This window comes from Crinia signifera, chromosome 3 (genome assembly GCF_055691185.1).
Source record: "Crinia signifera chromosome 3, ASM5569118v1, whole genome shotgun sequence".
NCBI classification, from domain to species: Eukaryota; Metazoa; Chordata; class Amphibia; order Anura; family Myobatrachidae; genus Crinia; species Crinia signifera.
The window spans coordinates 208,988,225-209,006,959 of record NC_139219.1 but is presented as its reverse complement, the minus strand read 5'-3'; the positions used below and the strand labels follow the sequence as shown (position 1 = coordinate 209,006,959).

Genomic DNA, 18,735 nt, shown 5'->3' with positions numbered 1-18,735 from the left:
TGCGAATTAGCAGCCTTGCGAGTCCACCAAACCCCACCTTGCAAATGCCCGGCAGCCCGCCCCCCCCTCACAGCATGGGTTTGCCTGCACAGGCTGTGAATGGATGTCTAGCATGCTGCAGGGAACACCGCACCCACATCTTTTGATGGTCGCAGACCATCGAAAGATGTGGAAGTTTCACGCATATAAAAGTGACTTTCAAGTCACTTACATGTGTGTGTGCACGCTGGGATGTCAGTGATGTCAGCTGCCTGCCCCCCACACCCGCGTCACAGCCTTGTTACCATGAGAACATCCATGAAATGCTGGGCGTTCCCATATGGCAAAGGGGCTGCCCCCCCGCCCTTCTCCACCCCCCGCTCGCTGTGTAGGGTGTGTGCACCCGGCAAACCAAATGTTTGCCATGGGTGCACGTATCCTGCATCTGCACATGTGCAGAAATGCGCCTGCGAGTGCACAGAGGACCAAACGGATATGAATAAGGGCCAAAGTGTGTACAGAAGTAACAATAAATAGTGTACATTCAAAAAAAACCCCGATAGTTTGGTCGTTTGCTAGATTGTACAGTACTTATGTGCAATATAGTTGGTTTTGGACTCAAAAAAAAAAAAAAAAAAAAAAAAAATCGCCCCAACCACTGACCCCTAGATGCTTTTTAAAAAGTAGTTCATTCTTCTTCTAGGGTTTTGGTAACAGAACAAAAAAATCAAATCAAGCAAAAGATGTAAGAAAACAGACTTTTATTGTAAGATCTGTAGAAAGTGACACATGCAATAAAAACCGTAAACAGTAATTGCCTAGAAATTAGAATGCAATATATACAAGGGCATTTGTAGTGACAACATATACTAATAAGCCAGAACATTATTAGCAGTTCTTCTGGTATAAAGACTGCACAGGAAAGGTAAGGGATTCGGTCAGGGACCAATGGAGAACAAGTATTGACATAATACACACTTATTGGCAAATTCATCATTAACATGTAAATAATAGAAACAAGCATGTCAGTTACACCAAACCATTGTATCAAATTCCTATTTGGTCCTTTTAGATCATAGAAAAAATGCAATATATGTGTGTGTGATTATGTATTTATAGCCAGTCAATATATGGAGCCAATACTAAGCAAAGCCCCTGCAGGCTGTACAACATATTTTAAAATGATTCTCAGTGGACACTTAAAATATATAAAGAACAACCTTTCCAAAATAGGCGAATTGATAATTTTGATAGCTGATATTGTATATATATGATATAATTCCCTAAGGTCTGTCCCATCTTTAATGCACATACAGCGAAAGCCAGTGAGAACGCCACCCACACAAAAGCTACTACTTCCAGAGATGGGACAGGCCTAGCACTGCTGAATAGGGACAGGGATAGGTAAAGAAGGGTGGATGGAATGGAGCAGATTGGGTTGTTGGAGAGAGATCAGCAGCAGGCAGAGCACAAGGCGGAGACAGACGGAGGTGACCTGGTACTAATGTAAGTACGTGTGTGTGTGTGTGTGTGTGTGTATATATATGTATATATATATATATATATATATATATATATATATATATATATATATATATATATATATATATATATATATATATATATATATATATATATATATATATATATATATATACATACATACATACATACATATATATATACACACACACACACACACATATACACACACACATATTATTTGGGCTAAAAGCAGACAATAGCCATGAAACTGGGAACACATTAAGATGGGATCATTTTGAACGATATGACCAATGTGACATAATCCAGTGTGTACACACCACCGTGCACTCCCGTGGGTCAGTGTCTTCAGGTTGGTTATGCATGCAGCTCAATTTGATTATATTACCAGCAATTTTCAGCACATAGTGCGAAGCGCACAGACTACCTACATCTACATCTGGTATATCACACACCAGAATGAGGCACAACATATTGTAAAGGTTGTTTAGAAGAACGTACAGTGGGCCCAATTCAGGTAGGCTCTGAATGGGGCGAATTTGGCCCTGTTCCAATGTTTGAGAGTCTGTGCATGCGCGTATTTGTGCATGTGCAGACCCCAGCAACGAATGGCTTTGGCAAGTTACACACGCGCCGGGCCATTTGTTGCAGGGAGGGCGGACAACGGTGGGAACTGGTCTCAGCCATGGGAAAGCCCAGGGTTTTATGGGCGTTCCCATAGGTAAGCCAGCAGGCAGATGCATGCCAGGGGTGGGCGGCTGATGTCACAGGATGTCAGCTGCCCTCCCTATCTTCCTCCAGGTGCACGCAAATAAAAAAATCAGTTTTCCCTGATTTGTGAAGGCAGGAGAAATCATTCGATGGTCGCCGACTATCGAATGATTTCTCCTGCTAGCAGAGGCATCAGGCTTTCACAGCTTACCCAACCAACCTGAATCAGGCCCAATGTGTATGCACTAAATCAGTTCAACACAATTAGTTGATGACACTTTGTCATTTGCAGAGTACCCAACCTGATTCAGAAGCGAGCCAATCCAAGCAAACAATTGTGAACTGTGGAAAACTATTTTACACTGCAGATGGGGTTATACTGTATGTACAATTGGATTTGGAAGTGGTGTATCAAACTCCAATCTAAATTGCAGTGTAAATATAAAACTGTGCAACGATTGCAGCCTACATGCAAAAGCAGCCAGGATTTACCCTGCATGCAAAGAAAAAAAGAAAAGAAAGAAAGGGATGGAACATTGGAACTTGGCTTGTCCAGGTGCAGTTACTTACCCTTTACATGTATTCCCACCTCAGAATCAGGCCACATGCCTCACTTCTGACAGTTTAAATATACACTTGTAGTAAACCCTACATGGTGAGACCATGAACACTTGTGTGTGTAGGCTGCACAAGCACTTCGAGCAGTGATGGCTAACCTTGACACTCCAGCTGTTGTTTAACTACACATCCCAGCATGCCCTGCATCAGTTTTAGCATTGCCAAATACTACAATTTTAGCAGGGCATGCTGGGATGTGTAGTTCAACAACAGCTGGAGTGTCAAGGTTAGCCATCACTGACTTAGAAGAACACACCACTGACTTAGAAGAACACACCTTACCACTAAATTACAAGTAAAAAAAGCATACCCTACCATTCATTTAATACACATTAGAATTATGATAAATGAGGACATTACCACGAATATGAACAAAAGTAAAAACTTTGTTTTTAAAATGTAAAATTTCAGATTATGTCCTGAGAGATTGGTAATAATGAATATTTGGCAGAAATCACTTTATCTAGAAAAAAAATAAACATCAGTCCACTAAATGTTATTATAACTATATAGAAATATTCAACAATTATGCATAATGCATTCGTTGTTACATCTAAATCATGTACTTGCAAAGTTCTAAGTATAACAAAATAAATATACATCAAAATTTCAAGGTACAAATTTGGCAACCGGTTTCTTTTGTCCTTTTACATGTTCTCATGTTAAGATACCAGCTTTGTCTTAAGCTTACAAGGGGAATATTCATCGCAGCTTGGAGACCGATAAAGTACAAACCCAATCAGATTCTGCCATTTTTCAAATAATATCTGGACTTTAGGTTGACAGCAATAAGCTCAAGAGTAAAACACAGCCTGTAAAATGTAAGGCAGAAGTTGATTGGCTAGTATTTTCTCTCAATTTTATCTCTCGCTGTGCCTAAATACATACCCCAAATGTTAAAATACACAGCCAATATATACAATTTACTGTGAAAAATAACAAACAAGCTTTTCCTAAAGCAGCTACAATTACATCTATGAAAGGTACAAAGAAATGTCAAAACTCTGTATTGATACAATGGAAACTCTCATACTTTAATATTAAGGCATTTGCAGCGAATGATTCCAATGGCATTCATTGTGTCAATGAAAATTTTAGATTAGAAGTTGAATATGATTGTCAGTTTATTATTTTAGGCATCTGCATCTGGGGACAGCTCTTCACTTAAGACCACTGGATTCATTCGGTTGCCCTGCATTTGTTGGAGCTATATTTAAGGCCAAACAGCAGCATGCTTGGAAATGATACAAGAGTCTGCAGTGCAGAAATAAGTGAAGGTTCCACTCTGTGAGAGTTCTGTGCAGTGTAGTCTTAAAAAAAAGAACAAAAACAGACTGTGAGCATGTATTGGGTTGCGTCAAAGACCTTCAGCATCAATAACAGAAATACTGATACGAAGGACTTTCTGACCGATATTGTGAACAATATCATCCATTGTGTACGATGCATGCTCCCATGCGTCGTTAACAACCCCCTCATTTGTCCAAGCATGTTTGGACGAGGGAGGACATGGTCAACAACGACAATGCTGCAGCATGAACCCTCTGGTTGCCGGCTCTGTTGCATACGGCATCGGCAAGTATGTACACACTTGCCGATGCCCTGTCCGCCCCACCACCGACATCGGCAAGTTTATGGGGCTTAAGTTGTTTTACTACAGGAAGTAACTGCACTGTATGGCTTAGCAATGCTGAGAAGAACATCAAGTAGTTTGAAATGAATGAACTTCCCAGAAGACAAAAACAGCATCTGGATATTATTACTTAAAACTCAAAACAATAAACCAGTTATGCATGCAAAGCAGCCTGCACATCACAGGACATATTTCCTGGTGGTTACTGCATGTATGAAAATCTCTGCCTGGTAATAGAAGTAGCCATATGAAAAACACTACTATATACTGTATGCTTTTGAAATAAGAGAAAACTTTAGGTGCCAAAAGCACCAACTTTACCAACATGCACTGCATGAGGTATTACCCAGATCGCAGAAAAGTATGCCTCATCTTTCATCCACTTCCTCACAATAGTGGCGTGGGTAGCCACTCGCAGAACCAGAGCATAATATTCTGCTTATATTGAACTACTTATTTATATTGTATACTTGCATAGAGACTCCTGAAGGACCATTGGTGGGGAATCTGTTTATAAAAATGTGCTTTGAAAGAAAGAAAAAATAAATAAGAAGGTAGATTCTTGGAAAAAAGGTAGGCACTGTATGTTTGGCACTGGGAAAACAGAAGTGCTTTACATTGCTATCTGCGCCCACCATATTTGGCTATCCAGTCTGTTCTTCCATGGATTGGCTGAAGAGGGGGTGGCGGTCTGGGAGATAGTGCAGGGGAGCTTTTGGATGAAGAGTTCAAGGTAGACTGCCCCAGACACAATCCAGATTTCAAAGGCCCAAACTCTAAACAGAAAATAAAACAGTATTGTATTATTGTTACATACTTCATTTCTGTTGATAAAATGTGTTACTGACTGAACCTAAACTGCAAAAAAGTATTCACAAATGACCTCTTTAGCTTAGCTTCATAAAGCAATATTTGTCAACATACAGTACGTGACATCATTGATAGTTCATCTCAACGTTTTCTATTGAAACCTTGTTTTTATTTATTTTTTAAAGAAATCCTTATATAAACAGCTGAAATTTACCAGATAATGTGCCATTTCATGCAACAGCCCAGTTAGTATATGATCCCTATTTAGAAAAAGACACTAAGGGGGATATTCAATCGCCGTCGAGCATCTCCCGTGGGGGAGATGCTCGACGGGCCCTATTCAATGCTGTCTTCCCCGACAGCATTGAACAGGGTTTCCTGGCAGAACGAGCCCGACATCTCTAGCTGTCGGGCTCGTTCTGCCGAGAACAGCCGGGAAGTGACGAGCTGCCGGCTGCATCTCGTCACTTCCCGGCCGCAACTCGCGGCCACGCCCCCTTCTCGCCCCGCTGCAGGCGGGACATTGAATCCCGCCTGCATGTTCTCGGTCGAGCTGACCGAGAACGGGACTGGGTTTCGGCAGGCGAGCAAGCTCGTCTGCCGTGACCCGAAGATTGAATACCTCCCTAAATCTGTTGAAAATAAACCTACAGGCCAGCTCCCAATTCACAGTGAGAAAGTATACGGCCGCAGTACAGATTATAAAATTAACTCCCAACATTATAACCACATAAGTCCCAACACGTATCAAGCCCAGAGACTTTAAATTTTGACTTATTTGTGGACACTTAAAATCCCAAATAAGAAAAAAAGAGCCAGGTAGGACTATAACTATTATTTAATTAAATGTAAACACGACCAATAATATCCTGCCCAGAATACAAAAAAAACAGAACACAAATCAGTGACAAAACATTTTTACACATAAGTGTAGCACATCAGCAAATCATAGACGGAATTCTTACAAAGAGTCACTCATGTTCCATAAAAAAAAAAAAAAAAGATATATATATATATATATATATATATATATATATATATATATATCACACATCCCAGCATCTGCCAGCTCTGAAGTCTTTTCATACGATTCATGTATTGGCACAAAGGACTAGCTTCTTACATACAGGACTGAGGTACTATTCATTCAGTTAATTAGTCCGCACAACCAGTTTTTAGTAGATTGCTGAAAAGAAATATAACCAGAACTAGCAGCTCCTCTACAGAGTACAGTCTGCGACGAGAGACTTTTGCAAATGTTGCACAATTATATTGTGTCTTTAATAATCTATGTCTACACTATGGGGGAAATTCAATTGCTTTTGAGCACCAATCACATCTTATGCCCCATCTGAAATGATTGGCGAAATTCAGCTTTTTTTTTTCGTCGCACAAGTCAAGCCTAAATAAAATCGGTACTTGTTTCCTAGCACAGCTCCCATCGTATGCCATCGCATACCACTAATTAAGGTATGCAATGGGACTCGATTTTCGGGTCCTAAGAACCGCACTGTACAATTTTAATATCGCGTTGCATCGATTTTTTTTAATTGTACAGGCACCCTGATGGGTGATTACCATGTTAAATGCACCCCCATTGTTAACGCCACCCCCACTATCAACGCCAACCCGAAGTGTGGCGACGGTACGTGTCCTCCGACCTTTTCATACCCCCACTATCCACGTTGGCTTGGAGTTTATTTTATATAATGTGGCGAGCGCATCGAGCCACCAAACCCGAAGAGTGGCAAGCGCAGGGAGCCCCGCGGAATACATGTGAAGTAATCCGCGTCCGCTCGCCACGCTTCGGGCTCGCCACACTATATAAAATCAACTCCACGAAGACGTTTCGGGTTGCCGTTCATAGTGGGGGTGGCGTTAACAATGGGCGTGCATTTAACAGAGTAATCACCCATCAAGGTGCCTGTACAATAATAATAAAAAAAAAACGGGTCTGATCGCATCGCATGCGATCGAAACGATGGCATAAGATGAAAATCGTGGGCGCCGTGCTAGGAAACAAGTACCAATAAATCGGTTTGATCTGTGTAAAATGGCCTAACCATATTAACCCTGTGAGTGGTGACATCTGCAAGAGGTGCAAAATATCCGCTAAAAAAGGTCAGCGTCACTCGCTAAATTCAAGCAAAATATTGCGTGTGTAAAAAAAAAAATATAATAATAATATTATATATATATATATATATATATATATATATATATATATATATATATATATATATATATATATATATATATATATAATTTTCTTTATAAAAAGGTAAACATAGGTAATAATGATGAATAAAATGTTTGCTTGGCAATTTTTACACCTACTTTGACAAATTCGCTTGGCACTCAAAGGGTTAAGTCCTGGATAGAGCGCCTAAAACCAGGACTTCTGGGTGATTTCTGGCTAGACTACTCATGGGTCTGCTAGCAGAAATAATGCCATTGGGATAGCAATACTGCAATTCATTTTTTTTTTTTTAAGTTGATTTTTAGCATCATGTGCATTATTAAATTGATGCAGTAATAGTGTATAGTTCTCATTGGATTGCAGTGGTGTGGTTTCTTATTTCTATTCCATTAGGTTAGTCACCATATATAGGGCAGCTTTGATTCATTTTAATTTTTCTCTTATTTATTACAGCATTTATTAGGGATATTTAATTAGTGCCATGAGGTGTTTTTCTCTCCTATGACTTCTATCCATGGGGAACCTTGAGGTAAAAATTTTATACAACCTGAAAGGGGCAGACAATGCAAGGAACTACTAAGAAAACAATGTAGTAGACAGAGGTTCCCAACCCCAATCCTCAAGTACCACAAATAGCCACGTTCTGTGGATCTCTTTATTCATACATAGGTGTGTTAATCTAATTTGCTGGATCAGTAATTAACCCACCTGTATCCAGACATAGGGCCAGATTCAGTAAAGCAAAAAGTAATAAGTAAATAATGGCTGCTTTTGCATGTGTTTGAACACACCCCACCCAAATCGAAATCTCTCTGCATATGTTACATCTGCCCCTTCTGCAACGCAACATGGTTTTGCTTACTCGTGTGCTTTTTAAATGTAACCTGTTGGGAAAACATGAGGGTGGAGAGCGACTGTACAAGATAAAAATCATGTTTGTCTACAAATAATGAATTCAGACTCCACTAAATACTTATTTATAAACGTACTAGGAGATGGCTCTGTAAGTGGTGCTAAACGGGTCTTTTGTCCAATAGAACTTATTTCTTGTTTTAGGTAAGTAGGAACGTAACCAGTTACTGCGCTGCCGTCTCCAGACAGACCTGAAAGAAGAAGAAAATCTCTTATGCCATTACAGACAAAGAATTCATATAGGAATGTGGCATTAGGTGCCCATACACTGGTGCGTATTATCTGACCTTAAAGTCAGACAAAATTTCCCTGCAGATCTCCTGGAGGCTTATATCCGATTTGGCACTTGATGTGCCATTTTTCCATTGCATGCAATTTATCTAATGCACATCACATGTACCATCAGAGTTATCTCTGTGTGTTTGTGGATGAGTGGGTGGGTCCGGGAATATGTCAGTCAAGTACATCAGATAAATTGCATGCCATATATCTAATGTGCTTAAAATAGGCCCAATTTGTACCGGACGAGTGCGATCCAGATTAATTTTTTGTACAACACGTTCAATCTGTTAGGTCCAATCTGATGCGATTGGGAGCACGCATCAGATCAGATGTGCTGTGAAACACATGCGATTTGGCCTGCTTACCGGCACAATACATTGGAATCAGACAATATCTGGCCAAATCGCACTAGTGTATGGGCACCATTAGTTTGTCAAACTGCAGACTAGATTGCAATGTGTGCAACTATATCAATCTTTAACATTCTTGGAAACTCTGCAGCATTAATATAGCATTTGATACCGCAAAATACACAATTGCTCCATATAAAATGCAAAGACATAGATCACTACATTCAGGTGTACTTTACATAGATATTTAAGGCCTCAACTTAACAGTCAATATAAAACACATACATACCTGGTGCTGCACCAAAAGCTTTCATTGGCTGACTAATATTTGGCCACTGGGAATAGGCATTACTTGCATCTTTACTTGGGTTATTTATAGCACGGTTCTTAATGGAGATTCCTTCATAAGCAAGACATAAAAGATGTTAGTATGCTTGTGCAACACCTGCAGAAACATAGCAAAGGTGGGCCCCCTTACCTCAGTAATAAAACAAGATAAAGATAGATCGATACAACTTTATTGTCATTATCCTAATTTAGGACAACAAAATTCAATTTAGCATCCATCCGTACACATACATATTATAAAAAACCAGAAGTCCATAACAAATTTACAATGAATACTTAAAACCCATTAACCCCCCGCCTAAGCCACATTCCCTATTTAATTTAACAATAGCCCTTGGAAAGAAGCTATTCTTCATCCTAGACGTCCTATTCCGTAGGCACCTGAACCGCCTACCTGACGGTAATAGCACAAATAATCCGTTTGCCGGATGAGTGATGTCTTTTAGAATATTGTGTGCTCTTCGTAAGCAGCGTTTACTCTGATTCTCCTCAGCAGACGGGAGTGTAGTACCCATTATACGTTGGGCCGATTTAATCACCCTCTGTATAAGTTTCCTTTCTGCAGTGGTACAATTTCCATACCAAACAGAAATGCAGCTGGTCAAAATGCTCTCCACTGCACATCGATAAAAATTTAGCAATATACGCTGTGACAGTTGATGTTTTTTCAACATCCTAAGGAAAAAAAGGCATTGATGAGCCTTTTTTACCAAGCATTTAATATTGATTGACCAGGTTAGGTCCTCAGAAATCTGAGTCCCCAAGAATCTGAAGCTGGAAACACGTTCCACACATACCGTTAATTTGTATCGGCATGATTGGGGTAGATTTTTCTTCCAAAAATCCACCACAATCTCCTTAGTCTTGCTAGCATTAAGAAAGAGATTATTTACTCCACACCAATCCACCAGATGCTGAATCTCATTCCTATATGCTATTTCATTGCAATTGTCAATTAACCCAATTAATGTTGTATCGTCTGCAAATTTAATGATGGTGTTAGAATTGTAAACCGACTTGCAGTCAGATGTAAAGATAGAATAAAGAAACGGGCTCAATACACAGCCTTGCGGCACTCCAGTATTCAGCCTAGTCGATTCAGAGCTCACTGTACCTATCCTGACTACTTGAGGCCTATCGCTTAAGAAATCCCCTATCCAGTTACATAATGGACCGTTAATCCCTAGATCTACCAGTTTTGAAACTAGTCTAGTTGGTAACACCGTATTGAACGCCGAACTGAAGTCGACAAACAACAGTCGGGCGTACGTATTGTTGTTCTCCAGATGTGAAAGCACAGTATGAATTAACAGAGAAACTGCGTCATCAATACTTCTATTGCTGCGGTACGCAAACTGGAATGGATCTAAAGACGGGGAGAGACCAGCCTTCAGATGTACTAACACCAACCGCTCAAAGCACTTCATGATTATTGGTGTAAGAGCCACTGGACGGTAATCATTCAAACTCATCGGCCTGGGATTTTTAGGCACCGGGATGATAGCAGTACTTTTAAAGCAAGCAGGAACAGCCGACGCAGACAAGGACATATTAAAAATGTCTGTAAAGACCCCCGTCAGCTGTTCAGCACAAGCTCTCAGTACTCGTCCCGGTATAAATTATAAGAAACCATTAATAAATAAACTAATACCAGTTTGGTTTCCAACTGTAAAGCGTAACAGTATATGCTGGTGCTATAGAAGTAAACTTTACTATTGATGACTAGTTTTAAGGCCCGTCCAACGGAGGGGGCAAAGGTTTATGCTTATTCAATTCTTATTCCACCTTCCCTTACCAACAAAGCAGAAGCTGCTGCAGCAGCCAGAGCAAGTATCCAACTATCCACCTCCCCTTCCCAATAACAGAAGAGCATAAGCTGCAGGTACAGAAGATCCTGAAAATCCTCAATGAATAAGCAAACAGTCAAGAGAAAAAAAAACCTGAGGGGATCGATCTCTCATGGATTTCACAGCGATATCTACAGTGTTCAATACACAGACCACTCTGCTGATGAGTCGCTTAAAAATTTCAGTTTGTCAAAAGTTTTGTAAAGTGAAAATCTTTTTCATTTAATTATAATCCTGTAAGTCAGTGGTTCTTAACCCTGGTCCTCAAGTACCCCCAACAGTGCATGTTTTGCAGGTCTCCACACAGAATCACAAGTGCTATAATTAGCTCCACCTGTGGATCTTTTCAAATGTGTCTGAATAATGAGTGCACCTGCTGGGTGACCTGGAAAACGTGCACTGTTGGGGGTACTTGAGGACCAGGGTTCGGAACCACTGCTGTAAGTGTTCACTTAAGGGAGTCCGTTTATTGTGTTGTAGTCAGAAAGTCATAAGCTTTCCAATGACATACAGTATCAGAATGAATTAAAACAACAGAACACTCTTAATGGTTTGCCCAATTAAATCCATTTTCGAACTTGGATCCATCCCTTAAGATGATACGGTAGTGTGCAAAGTTTGAAGATTATTAATTAAAGCGTTCCAGAGTTATCATGGAACATCTATATATCTATATACACACACACCATTCAATTATACTGTAGATTAATTATAATGGGTCATTACTTATGGGATGAATGGCTCTATCCATGTCACAATAGACTGCAATTTAATAGAGATTAAAAAAGATGTCAGAGGTACATTGGCTGCAGGGTAACATTTGCAGAAGGAACTACTTGTACTGACCAGGCAAATACCTGGAGTGCTTCAGATAATGTTGCTTAGCCGATGTTCTGGATGCTGCTGTGTCTTGCCGAGAGAAAGATGACTGTGCAGGTCCAGCTGGACCACTGTGGTCCTCTTTCTTCAAATCCAAAATGCTCTCAAAACTGCATCAGCAAAGTAATGTAATAAAATCAATAAATTAGAAATGTAGTAATAACCATGAGAAAATCCTATCCATACAGCATTCCTTGTCTTATATAGTGGGTGTATGCACACAAAGAAGACATACAGATCTACACATAGGGGGAAAAAAACAGGTCATGTTTACCTACAAAGAGCATCTTCACTTGATCTGAGCTTTTCATTCTTCATTTCAGTTCTATTAACTGAAGAGTGAATATCAAGATCTTTCAGGTCTTCCCATTCATCGGCTCCCTTCAGTGTTCTAGTGACATGTCCCCATCGTCGCCTATTCTTTGCATTGAGATTAGTACTGTCTAAATCCGACAAAGCTTTCTGAAATGGGAACAAACTTTTATTAGTCCCTACTAGTGCCTGTTTTTGGAGACCCCATATCACTATTTGTAGCCTGTGACTTTCTGCTTGACCCCCCCCCATGTCCAAAGTCCCACACACAGCCCTGTGCCTCAAACAGGGCTAATGTAATTATCACCTAGTGTTCATTCTAGCATTTTGCATCTTTCAAAACCCGTGCAGGTCCTCTTTCTTAGTGTCAGGGCAGACATAGCGGAGTAACGGGTACTGTTCAGCGATACTCGCTTGGCCAGAAGGAGCTTGCACACAGTCTCCAATATGGCTGCCCACACATTCATGGTATGGCTGCATCACGCTGTGGTTGGACCGGACGGCAGGATTTCAGGGTGGACTCCGCTATGTCTGCACTGACACTTCAATATACGTGTTCACACAGTGCTGCACTGTATTTCCCCTGAAATCTGGTCGGTAGTGGCCGGTTCCTGTTCTGCAGGATCCGGCCCACTTCTGTGTGTAACCCTAACAGCCTGGTGCAGTGGGTTTGCCAAGTGTGGTCCAAGCTTTACCTGGAAAGTCACTTTTTGACTTTGTGTATGTAGCAGTCTGAGGTGTCGCGCTTCTAGTACAGTCTGGTCTGTATTGAAATGCAGCAATACAGACCAGACTGTACTAGAAGCGCGACACCCCAGGTAGGAAAGAGGAACGGCACAGGTTTTTTAATGGGGCAGGGTGCTAACATGAACACTAATCACCTTCTACATTGGATATAACAATGATTGGCTACAGATCTGCCTGGTCATGACTACTTGAGGTATATGGACATACCAAATAAACAGGAACAGACAATGTAATACTATGTGTCTAGGCCACATACAATATGGTTATGGGCAGTACGGACGGTGTAATGGTTAGCATTACTGCCTCACAGCGCTGAGGTCATGGGTTCGATACCCACCATGGCTCTAACTGTGCGGAGTTTGTATAATCTCCCCGTGCTTGCGTGGGTTTACTCCGGGTACTCCGGTTTCCTCCCACAATCCAAAAATATACAGATAGGTTAATTGGTTTCCAACAAAAAAAAAAATTTACCCTAGAATGTCTGTGTGTGCGTGTACATGTGGTAGGGAATATAGATTGTAAGCTCCACTGGGGCAGGGACTGATGTGAATGTTAAAGTATACTCTGTAAAGCGCTGCGGAATATGTGTGCGCTATATAAGAAACTGTTAATAAATAAAAATAATAATAAATAAAAGCATCTGACTATACAGACAAGTTAAACAATCTGCAAGCATAATTTTGGGTTGTGGGAGGAAACCAATTACCCACTAAGGAAACCCATGCAAGCACAGGGAGAATAAACAAACCCCAGTGTGGAGTAGATGTTGAACGATTCCACTCTATGGTACAATACAACCATAAACTGCCTGCTAAACTTATGCTGCCTTATACGCTATAGGCTAGAAATACTCCATGCTACTTACAGAGGGATATGCTCGGTTGCTTAATTCAGGCAGTATTTGGTGGTTTACTGAAATCTTCCCTTGGGAGACATCAGCGGAATCTGCCACAGATGTGCTCAACTTCAAAGGATGTCCATTCGATTGGCTTTGCTGCAGAGCTCGAGATGAAAGGCGAATGTGAGATTTTGGTGGAGGCTGCAGCGGTGGCACAGGCTTCATATGTAATGGAATTTGCTTTTCTTGAAGGTCTTTCTGTGGTTTTGTTAAATCTTGAATTCTTTGGGGTGTTCCAAGTGCCTGACCCAAATTAAAATAAGGGTGCCTGAGAGCCTAAAAATAAATAAACAGAAATTTATGTAAAATTTTTACTATAAGAGTCTATTGTATGCGATGTGGAACCAGTCAGGTGTCATAGTTTTTTAGATTTAGCCCAAGGTTCTCAAGGTGGAAGCCTGCACATTCTAATACTACCATACATCTACTAACATCAGATTAAGTCAAATGAAAACATGCACCGAAACGAATGTGTGCTATACGTATACTACATTAAATGTTATATCTTAACAGCAGTGATGCTTCACCACCACTAATAGGCCTGGCCTGGGCATCATTTCCCCGATACCTCATGTTATCAAGTATTATGCTGCACGTGTCGGGACCTCGATCTTGTGTGTTTTTGCCCAATAAAAGCCCCCACTAATTGGATACCGCGATAATGGCCAATGATCATTAGCTATTTTTAACAGCCAAAAATACATTGGCTATGATAGAATAGTCTATACACTCAGCATTTTTTCCTCTCTTTCAGTCCTGCTGGAGAAAAGCGCTATATAATTTAATATTATTAATATTATTATTACACAATTGGCAAATTCAGCATGGCTTGCTGATTGTCAAAAATAGCTATTAGGTGTGATAGGTCGGGCTGTGGTCACGCCCAGTGTTTCAAGGGCTTACCCATGAAAACGCTGGGTGTTCCCATGGTAATTGGGGCAGGCAGCAGAAGTCACCAGATGTCAGCTGTCTGCCCTCTTCCCGTACAGGGACGAGGGCAGAGAGAGAGTATTTTATATCTGTGAGAACCTTAGAAATCATTCACTGGTCGTTGACTATCAAATAATTTCTGCCCCCATTTGCATGGGTGTGGGTGAAATCTGCATGCGGGTGGCATTTAGAAGACCCGCAAAGCTGCGAATGCCACAGCTTTGTGGGTCAATCAGAATGACCTCCAATATGAGACACATGTTTAGCTTGCTTTTGGCTTCTTATTTAGCATACAGAAAGGGGGAAGTGTAGCAGCGCTGATTAGAGTAAATATAATTAAAATACCATAAAAACAGTGCAGATTGGACTGATTGTACAATTTAAAAGAAATATAATTTATTAAATGGTGAGACCAAACTACATCTTGAAAGACCCCAACATCATCTTTGGGAGTTTCCATCCTGGGTGTCTCCCCTACTCTGGACGGTGACTCGGCCCACATTCCAACTCAGGGCCTTGAGTCCCAGGGAGAGCTACATCACACCCCTACAACGTGCCTACAGGTGGACGGTAACCCAATTTCGCTTATTGCATTTGCACTTTATGACTACATTTCCAGGCGTAATAGGAACGGACAGTCCCACATCACTTGTTCCCCCAGGACCTACCCCTTGTGTTTTATCAGCATATTTTGGTCTCACCATTTAATAAATTATATTTCTTTTAAATTGTACAATCAGTCCAATCTGCACTGTTTTTATGGTATTTTAATTATATTTACTCTAATCAGCGCTGCTACACTTCCCCCTTTCTTCTTGCATAGTTCGGACGTGACAACCCCGACACAAACCAGCAGCTGCTAGTGACTCAACACAAGTCACGGCGCCACCCACCCCGTACCCCTCCCTTGTGGAGAAGTACAACACTTTCTTCTTATTTAGCATACACTCACATTTGTCTATTATCCCTGCTAAAGAGGAACGGGGCTCACCTTACTTGCTGTTGGTCTCTTTTTAGGGTCCCACTGCAGCATATCTCGCATTATCTGAATGCCATCAGAGCTTGCATTGGGGATTAATGTTTTAAGGTTGTTTGGTACACACTGAGGCCAGCGAAAATTCATTGTACTTGCCAGCTGGTAACCTTCAGGCCAGTCAGTCTATAAAATAAATTGAATTAGCAGAACATAACAACATACAATACCATATATGTTTGACAGTGCAATCTTTCTGGTTGAAGTGAAAATCTGCTATTGTATGGGAGCAATGACAAACATTTGCTCCCAAAGGCCGGAACATTGTTAAAAATGGTTGTTCGTATAAACTGATTAAATCAAATGGCTTTAACCAATTTGCTTGACCATCAGACAGAGGGGTATGATACCGCTTCTCCATGTATGAAGGAGAAGTGTGCACGCCGATAGAAGGGGGAACAGTCAGTAGCAATGATTGTTCCGACAGCTGAAGCTATCCATATCGACAGCTGCAGGTGTCCCTGCCAATACACCGCAGAAGACGTGTGAGACCTTGCCCATTGAGCTGGCAGAGTGTTAGATGCAGCGCAGTAGCAGTGGGTGCCCTGTGTAATTTTTTTTTTCATAAAAGGGGCCAATCGTGTTTGGTGTGCCATGAGTTGAAAAAGGTTGAAAATCACTGCTCTATATCCTATGGTACAAGAGGCCTGCATACAACATGATTTTTTGGTATCTCTCAGGGACAATGTAGTCTCTCATGTAGACAACAATTGCTGTATAAAATTGGTGGCTTCAAAGGGAGAGGGACCACGAAGTGTCAAGCTATTCTTTACATTTTAAGTCCTCACAATCTTTATCAAAGAGCCTCAGGAGGTATGTTTCCATAATAATTGCAGACTTAATTTCTCCCCACTGGTAGAGTACCTAGATCCCCGAAGCAGCCAATCACTGAGGGGGGCTGCACGATTTTTATCACTAGTCAAGGTGATTTGATTCGGATTCTTAGGATGTGAGCAGGATGCAGGAGGGTCCCTACTCTTTCAGAGTCTGTAAATATTCTAATACTCTTAGTTAACAAAACTGCAAGTAAAAAAGTTTTTTTATTGTAAACAGTACAGATTGGCTTCATATATAAACATTTTTGAACAGTCATGTAAAGACAGAGCAGTGGGAAACCGGTGGCCCTCATACCTTCTTTGGAGTTCCTAGAACTTGGCAAATCTTGAAAATGGTGTCAATTTCACTGGAACCTGGGAATAGAGGCCTCAGAGTATAAATTTCAGCCATTATGCAGCCGACAGCCCAGATATCAATGGGAGAGTTATAGCTGGTAGATCTAAGTAAAACCTCTGGTGCCCTGTACCTGTGAATACAGACAAAATGTACCATCAATGGGTGAATAGCAATAGCAATTTAGCACTGCCAGTTCTAGGTAATTATAAAGCAATCCAATGAGTATCATACAGCATGCCCCACGAACGTGGTCAGCTAAAACCACCAGGTCCCCCGCAGCTGGGTCATATTTGAAATCTCTGGAATTCTGGGTAACCCAGACCTCCATAGCCTTGGATACCCAACAGCCCACCTGAGCTGGGCAATGTAAGACACCGGCAGCAGTATATATAGTTTTTAACGTTGTTTCCAATTTCCGGTCAGAGATTTTTTAGAGAAGCTTAACTTTCTGCTAACAGAAGGAAAAGGGTAGGAGGATATAAATCTCTGTGACAACTGAAATTTTTTATCCAGGTGCTTCCAAGCATCCGATAAATAAAGGTCTAGTTCCACAGAGACAGGAAAGGCTGCTGGCTTTTTGTGTCTCTTACCAAACATAGGGCCTTATTTTGGTTCATTCTTTCTGACAAAATCCTTCTTAGATGGGCAAAACCATGTGCACTGCAGGTGGGGCAGATGTAACATGTGCAGAGAGAATTAGATTTGGGTGGGGTTTTACTTCAAAGTGAGATCTATATTGCAGTGTAAAAATAAAGCAGGCAGTATTTTCCCTGCACAGAAACAAAATTACTCACCCAAATCTAATTCTCTCTGCACATGTTACATCTGCCCCCCTGCAGTGCACATGGTTTTGTCCATCTAAGAAGGATTTTGTCAGAAAGAATGAACCAAAATAAGGCCCTCAGTCGGTCGGGATGGGACCTGATCCAAATCCTGTACATTAAGGGTTAATTTAACCTTGTCAATTAAATCCTCCAGCCCCTGAGAAACTTGCTCAGGTTCCTACAGCCTCAACCTCGGCCACATCAGGGAAGTCACCCTCCTCTAATGCAGACATGTCATCCCCACAGTCATCCGACTGCACTACCAGCCTTTAATGCAATAATGGAGGTGGGGGCGGTCTGTGAAGACACACCAGGTGCCAGGGCCTTATGCTGTGTACACATGGTGAGATTCCCTTGCTATTCGACTTTATGGTGTGTACACACTGGTACAATCAGCATGAGATTTTGACTATATAGTCCAAATCACATGCAGATCGCACAGGTTTTTTACCTTGCGATCCCTATGCGTGCTCCTGTGGCAGCACAAATCGAAACCCAGAGAGACAGGGCTGCAATGGCCATATAGTGCACATCTGCACTATATAGTCACAATCACATTCATGTCAAGTGGCTTGCCATGCAATTCGATCCCAGTGGGGAACTGATTGCATCGGGATCGAATAGCAAACCTAATCTACCGTGTGTACACACCATTAGCTCAGAGGCTGAAGGCCCATACACACTAGAAGATTTTCATTTCAAAAGACTTTGGTGACAGATATATCTTTCAAAAATTTTGGCAAAGT

General features: G+C 41.1%; 1 protein-coding gene across 2 annotated transcripts in view; it reads right to left on the bottom strand.

Annotated features, from left to right (window-relative positions):
* Window positions 1-1,647: 1,647 nt before the first annotated feature.
* The window catches only part of CILK1 (ciliogenesis associated kinase 1), a 41,964-nt gene continuing 24,876 nt past the window's right edge, over window positions 1,648-18,735 (bottom strand). Inside the window, exons 7-15 of one of the 2 annotated variants that reach the window (XM_083177334.1) lie at window positions 17,124-17,295; window positions 15,951-16,118; window positions 13,997-14,305; window positions 12,347-12,534; window positions 12,040-12,182; window positions 9,288-9,398; window positions 8,444-8,557; window positions 5,080-5,220; window positions 1,648-4,968 (exon numbers count right to left, since the gene is read on the bottom strand). In XM_083177334.1, coding sequence (XP_083033460.1) covers window positions 4,898-4,968; window positions 5,080-5,220; window positions 8,444-8,557; window positions 9,288-9,398; window positions 12,040-12,182; window positions 12,347-12,534; window positions 13,997-14,305; window positions 15,951-16,118; window positions 17,124-17,295 — 1,417 coding nt within the window. In that variant the 3' untranslated portion in view covers window positions 1,648-4,897. Of the gene's footprint in view, window positions 5,221-8,443; window positions 8,558-9,287; window positions 9,399-12,039; window positions 12,183-12,346; window positions 12,535-13,996; window positions 14,306-15,950; window positions 16,119-17,123; window positions 17,296-18,735 lie in introns of both variants that reach the window. The other variant, XM_083177335.1, reaches the window with a different exon arrangement.